Consider the following 7,293-nt stretch of genomic DNA (forward strand, 5'->3'; position numbering starts at 1 on the left):
CAAGGTCATGGCAATACAGCTCTTTCCTTCTCTCAAACCTTGGGCGACTTCAATCAGGCGAATGCTAGCCCCGCCGAAGCCCGAGGAAAGCAGAAAGTGAGACAACAAACATAAGCAGAGGGCGTGTTGCCGGAAACCCTGCCAATAATGGTTGCTGCGGTCACCGGCGTCGGAAAAACGATGGATCAAGCCGAGGATGTCCAGCTCCCCACTGCAGATCAGAGATCGAGCGTCGTGCGCCGTGAGCCCACACATCCGCCCTAAAGCCTGGGCGTGACCAAAACGGAGCTGAGGCAAGATCACTTCAGAGCATTCAGACTCCATCAAAACCTGAAAGTCTTCGAAAGTGGGACACATCTCTTGGCCGCCAAAGCTAAAAACATGCGTCACTGGATTCCAGAACCTGGCCGCGGCATGGAGAAAAGGAAGCTGTAGCGGAGTACGGCTCAGCGTGAATAGTGCATTCAAGCCGAAACCCCGGAAATTCAACTTTTCCGAGCCATCTAGAGAAGAGATCCAAGATGTGATATTTTCTGCAAGAAACGCCTCCATCTTTGGCTAAAACTAAGATGAAATGAATGTTCCCAAAGCTGAGGCTTTTATAGAAGAAAAAACACTATTCACGGGGACACGTGTCAAAAATCTGGTGGCTGCAGGACTGAATGGCCGGCCAGCCACTTTTTCTGGCTGGACAGCTATCTACTTTTTCAGAAATGGCTGGCCAGCCATTTACTTTTTACAAAAATGGCCGGCCAGCTCCCAGGGATGGCTGGCAATGCTGCAGTGTATCTCCTTGGCCCTGTTTTACCCTTCGAGGGAGAGTTCCAAACATTTCCATGCAAACGGGAAAGTCAAAGGCCTTCATCTCCCTCTGTTTCAGATGCATTCCGGTGCCCAGATCGTCAGAAGTACGCTTCGTTGTTGTTAAGTTTTGTTTATCGAGTTGTTGCATTTTGCTTATCGAGTTGTTTGTCGAGCGGACGTGTTTTGTGTTTTTTGAGTCATTGCTCTCTGTTTAAGCAATTTTTGTTAAAATCTTATTTATTTGAGTTGTTGCACTTTGCTTATCGAGTTGTAAACTTGCTAAAGATCCTGTTATATCTTAGTAAGTCGAGTTGTTTAGTTTGTTGCGTCGGTTCACTACCTGACTTGGTGATTACACAATGCACATTTCCATTCAATTTCATTCTTGTGCAAAGTAAATGATGCGATACGATGCTAAAAGTTTAAAATACGAACACCTTTTCAAAAGCTATTTCATTTCATCATGCTTTACAACAAACAAAGGTACAAGTTTTACAAAAATAAAACTGCCTAACATTGTGCAAAGTGCTACAAACTACTAGTAAAAAGAAAAATAAAGCAGGAAATAGCAACATCAAAATCCTCGGGAGCGGGAACGAGAAGCACGCCTCGTCCTCTTTTGCGGGACGACCTCCACACCATCATCTGAGTCGGAGCTGTCATCCTCAGGATCCTCCTCAGCCTCGCCTCTGTTCCCCGAGCCAAAACCGGAGCCTCCCTCCTCAACAGATGTCTCGAACTGACGGTCGGTAGCCTCCTCCTCCTCCTCATCAGGCTCCACCTCCACAACGTGAGCCCTGCGTCTGCGGACGGGCCCCCCTCGAGTCCCTCGAAAAGGCCTAGATGGCCCGGCTCCTCGGGAAGGCCGAGATGACCCCGCCCCCTGAAAAGGCTCAGATGGCCCAGCTCCCCAATGAGGCCCAGGTGGCCTGGCCTGCGGCTGACCGGACCATGAAGGCATCTGAAAACAAAGAGTTCAATTCAAATGCATCAGTTCAAATATATACATCAGATGCAGATACAAGCAAAAGCTACATGAAGTGGGTGCATGTAAATACAGTGTACAAGTGGGGTGTGTGTCAGATGTGCTCTACACAAGTGGTCTGTCGATGCAGTAGAAATCAACATGTCATCAGAAGTATGATAAATGCCAGAGAACTGAAGGGTACCTGAATGCCCGCGACAGATAACTGTGCCTCCCTGCGCAGGACCATGCCCTCGAGTGTGGCCACCAGTCCAACCACCTCCTCTATGTACCCTCGCGATGGCTGCAAAAATGAGCTCATAATCATCAGTAAACAGAAGAATGTCTAAACATCTGAATGATGAATGAAAAGTGGAGCATACCGGCGGTGAGTCCGGATCAATGGCATATCGATCACTGGGCATAGGAGGCTCTAGTGGGATCGGAGTCGGAGAGCTAGCCCCATACTGCCACGCCATCAACTCAGTAGGCATATCTGGCCATCCGACATGAGGATGAATCGACGGAGCCGGAGGAACCGGTCTATTCCCACCTCTAGATGTGCCAGCCCTGCTAGAAGAAGGGACGTCTGTAGCTCGAGCCCGAGCCTGGTCCGAGGATGACATACCGGCAGGTCTCATCATCGGAATACGAGCTTCTGTCAATGGAGGCATCAAATATATGTGACGGTAAGTGGTGTAGTCCCCCTCCGCAACATATAGCAAGGCATCACTGCCCAGCATGGCGCCGACTACCTCTGAGTAAGAGAGCCTGTCAGCGATCCGCATACTAGCTGGAGGTACTGCGGGAATATCCTGAGAAAGATACCCCCGTACCTGGCGCAGAAAGCGCTCCCCCAGGAACCAGGCCCTGCCAACCGGCCCTTCGAGTAGGACCCTGTACTGGGAGATGCCTGACGCTCAGGTATACTGAAGTCGGAGATCATCACCCAGGGGCGCCCAAGGCTGCCATGTGATCTGCGGATGATAAATGCATAAACCAATCAGAAACCGAGAATATACAGAGCAAATCAAAGATGAAAATGAAAAGAATTGAAAGTTCTGGAGTACCTCTGAGTGTCGCACAGTGTCGAAGTACTGTCGCAGGCGAACGAGGGTCTCTCGAGGTCTCGGCCGGTGCGGGCCCTCGAATATCAATGAATATGGAGTCACGGGAATCCCTACCACCTCCAGCTCTGGGGCTAATGATGGGAAGTATACATAAACCCATAGCTGAGAAAAGCAATGCAGAATGTAAGTATGAAATGCTGAGAGCAAAATACAGACTGTAAAAGTGCGCTGTGTGTGCAATGTACAAATGATGAAAAAGCAGAAATGTAAATCAAGGGGACAGAAAGTACCTCCCAAGCTCTCCAATAGCCGCCAAGCAAATCGCCCCGCCCGCGGGAGGTCGCGCTCATATAAAAATAAAGGGTAGCCAGGCCGGCGCCGCCCCAATCATATCTACTGACCTGTGATAGGTCGACTAGAGCGCTCAGCAGGTATAGCCCAATGGTGTTCCCTCTGTCGGCGAACAGGGTAGTCCCGAAGAGGAACATCAGGAAACCACGGGCGTACTGCTCCGTCTCCTCGGGAGTCTCGGGCACCATCTCCGCCCGCCGGAAATGGGAGGAGAACCAAATGTATCTGACTCTCCCTGAAACCCTATCAACGGGCGGGCGAGCCCCCAACAAATACATCCAGGCGGCCTCCCACTCGTCCATATCCTCGTCGTAGGGAATGGACCAACCTCCGACGTCTAAACCGGTCAATACAGCGAAATCAAAAGGGGTCATAGTCATGTCCCCCGTAGCGGAGAAATGGAAGGAATTGGTGGTGTCCCACCATCTCTCTACCAAAGCTGCCATCAAGGTCCTCCTGGCAGGACAACGTGATAACCCGACGCAGAAGGGTCCAAATCCTGCCAGATCCACTAAGTCTCTGACGCCCTCCGGGAGCTCAGTATACCAATCCCGCGCCATGGTGGAACCATATCCTCGCACACTGCGGGAGCAAGCCTGCATTCAGAATGAATACATGTGTCAACAATGAGATGAAATGGGCTGTGTGCCAATGAAATTTGAATGGACTGTATACCGATGAAGTAAAATAAGCTACATGCAAATTCTATCTACCTGGGCTGCGTGTTCAGAAAATTTGAAATTTGGGCTGCGTGTTCAATTTTCAGTTAAATTGTGGGCTGCGTGTTCACTATCTACCTGGGCTGCGTGTTCAGAAAATTTGAAATTTGGGCTGCGTGTTCAATTTTCAGTTAACTTGTGGGCTGCGTGTTCACTATCTACCTGGGCTGCGTGTTCAGAAAATTTGAAATTTGGGCTGCGTGTTCAACTTTCAGTTAACTTGTGGGCTGCGTGTTCACTATCTACCTAGGCTGCGTGTTCAGAAAATTTGAAATTTGGGCTGCGTGTTCAACTTTCAGTTAACTTGTGGGCTGCGTATTCACTATCTACCTGGGCTGCGTGTTCAGAAAATTTGAAATTTGGGCTGCGTGTTCAATTTTCAGTTAAATTGTGGGCTGCGTGTTCACTATCTACCTGGGCTGCGTGTTCAGAAAATTTGAAATTTGGGCTGCGTGTTCAATTTTCAGTTAACTTGTGGGCTGCGTGTTCACTATCTACCTGGGCTGCGTGTTCAGAAAATTTGAAATTTGGGCTGCGTGTTCAACTTTCAGTTAACTTGTGGGCTGCGTGTTCACTATCTACCTGGGCTGCGTGTTCAGAAAATTTGAAATTTGGGCTGCGTGTTCAATTTTCAATTAACTTGTGGGCTGCGTGTTCACTATCTACCTAGGCTGCGTGTTCAGAAAATTTGAAATTTGGGCTGCGTGTTCAACTTTCAGTTAACTTGTGGGCTGCGTGTTTACTATCTACCTGGGCTGCGTGTTCAGAAAATTTGAAATTTGGGCTGCGTGTTCAATTTTCAGTTAAATTGTGGGCTGCGTGTTCACTATCTACCTGGGCTGCGTGTTCAGAAAATTTGAAATTTGGGCTGCGTGTTCAATTTTCAGTTAAATTGTGGGCTGCGTGTTCACTATCTACCTGGGCTGCGTGTTCAGAAAATTTGAAATTTGGGCTGCGTGTTCAATTTTCAGTTAACTTGTGGGCTGCGTGTTCACTATCTACCTGGGCTGCGTGTTCAGAAAATTTGAAATTTGGGCTGCGTGTTCAACTTTCAGTTAAATTGTGGGCTGCGTGTTCACTATCTACCTGGGCTGCGTGTTCAGAAAATTTGAAATTTGGGCTGCGTGTTCAATTTTCAGTTAAATTGTGGGCTGCGTGTTCACTATCTACCTGGGCTGCGTGTTCAGAAAATTTGAAATTTGGGCTGCGTGTTCAATTTTCAGTTAAATTGTGGGCTGCGTGTTCACTATCTACCTGGGCTGCGTGTTCAGAAAATTTGAAATTTGGGCTGCGTGTTCAACTTTCAGTTAACTTGTGGGCTGCGTGTTCACTATCTACCTGGACTGCGTGTTCAGAAAATTTGAAATTTGGGCTGCGTGTTCAACTTTCAGTTAACTTATGGGCTACGTGTTCACTATCTACCTGGGCTGCGTGTTCAGAAAATTTGAAATTTGGGCTGCGTGTTCAATTTTCAGTTAAATTGTGGGCTGCGTGTTCACTATCTTCCTGGGCTGCGTGTTCAGAAAATTTGAAATTTGGGCTGCGTGTTCAATTTTCAGTTAAATTGTGGGCTGCGTGTTCACTATCTACCTGGGCTGCGTGTTCAGAAAATTTGAAATTTGGGCTGCGTGTTCAATTTTCAGTTAAATTGTGGCCTGCGTGTTCACTATCTACCTGGGCTGCGTGTTCAGAAAATTTGAAATTTGAGCTGCGTGTTCAACTTTCAGTTAACTTGTGGGCTGCGTGTTCACTATCTACCTGGGCTGCGTGTTCAGAAAATTCGAAGTTTGGGCTGCATGTTCAAACTTTAAATATTGTGGGCTGCGTGTTCACTATCTAAATCTGGGCTGTGTGTTCAGAAAATGTAAAGTGTGGGCTGTGTGTTCGACAAATCAGTGTTTGAACCGTATGTTCTAATGTGGGCTGTGTGTTCGCAATTAATTGATGAGCTGAGCGTTCAAAAATTCAAGTATTGAAGCTACATGTTCATGGTGTAAGCAAAGTACTACGTCATAAGCTAAACAGCATGTTCAAGCATGACAAAGGTGCGAAATGTAAAATACAGAAGATGAGGTAAATACCTCTCGGGCATCGTGAGAGAGATGCTGCTCCGGCTCTCTGAGAAGCAGATCCACAGGTGCTCTCTCGTCAAAACTAGTAAAGTGACGGAAAACAGCGCGCGGGAGGACGTGCGCTGCCGGACGGTACCTCTCGGGAATAAAAGGGCGAGTCCTCGGAGGTAGAGTCATGGGATCGAAATCGTCCCCGGCACCCGGAAAACCTCCACCGTGGGGAGAATTGCCCGCCATTTTCAAGAATCTGCAAAATGGGAGCAAAATGAGCAAAAATTGGAAAAAGTCAACAAAAGTCAACTCTCGGGAAATAAAAAGTCAACAAAAGTCAACTCCCGAGAAAATATTCCAAATATTAAGACAAACTTACCTCAAGTGGTGAAAATGCAAAAAGAAGTTTCGAAGTCAGAATTTAATCGCTCCAAAGTGCTTAAAACTGAGTGTTTTTGCCAAAATAATTTGCGCGGGGCGTTGGAAAATGCGCGTGAAACTCAAATCTGGAGAGAAAAGTGTTGAAAGAGGCAAGAAATGAAGTGAGGTTCGGCTGCCATTTATAAGCCTCAAGCCTTAGGTGAAAAGGCATGCAAAAAGGAGAGAAAAAGACCAAAATGCCCCCGGGAAAAGGGCATGGCCGGCCGGCCTCTTTTTCTAGCTGGCCAGCCATCTGCTTTTTGCAGAAATGGCTGGCCAGCCATTAGCTTTTGTGGAAAATGGTTGGCCACCTCCCCTTGGGAAGATAAACGGCCGGCCATCATCCCCACATGCTCACCTAGCTCTCTGCAAATTTTGAGGAAGATCGGAGTTCCCGGGACCTGAAAAAGTTCAAGAAAAGTACACTTCCGGTCGCGAAATTGCTCCGTCGAGACTTCGGTTTCAAGTTCTGACATGTGCCTCATCATCACTCATCAAAATCAAAGTGTATCCTTTTTAAATGAGTTGTAATCTTTCAGAGAAGCAGATCGGAGGCCGCGATTGAGTTGCCTTCGCCGAAACGCGCATTTCCGTACTCGTTGATTCATGACAAACGGGCGCCCTGATTCTTGCTCGTGTTACATTATCTTGCATTCTCATAGGCATACTCATATTGTCATGTACATTTCTTGATATTGGCATATCTCTGTGTTTGAGCATGCGTTGTCACGCATATTCCATTTTTGCATTGCGATGCATTCACTCACCGGTACTGCGTGTGTTGAACTTTCGGAATCACATTAAATATATGTTGTTAGCATATTGTGCTTGTTGCATATCTCTCTTTTGCAGGCACGATATTGTATGTACGGTTCAATTGAGGCTGGTGCGACCAGACGAAT

At 47.4% G+C, this 7,293-nt stretch overlaps 1 protein-coding gene across 1 annotated transcript; it reads right to left on the minus strand.

Moving 5' to 3' along the window:
• Nucleotides 1-1,244: 1,244 nt before the first annotated feature.
• LOC145813820 (uncharacterized) lies at nt 1,245-2,235 on the minus strand. The gene is made up of 3 exons (XM_082909932.1): nt 2,152-2,235; nt 1,974-2,072; nt 1,245-1,765 (listed from the first exon to the last, which is right to left on the minus strand). Exons 1-3 carry the CDS (start codon nt 2,191-2,193, stop codon nt 1,379-1,381), a joined length of 528 nt encoding a protein of 175 aa, XP_082766058.1. The 5' UTR covers nt 2,194-2,235; the 3' UTR covers nt 1,245-1,378.
• Between the last annotated feature and the right edge of the window lie 5,058 nt (nt 2,236-7,293).

Source organism: Camellia sinensis, chromosome 15, assembly GCF_055761805.1.
Source record: "Camellia sinensis isolate YWXY chromosome 15, ASM5576180v1, whole genome shotgun sequence".
Classification (NCBI taxonomy): Eukaryota; Viridiplantae; Streptophyta; class Magnoliopsida; order Ericales; family Theaceae; genus Camellia; species Camellia sinensis.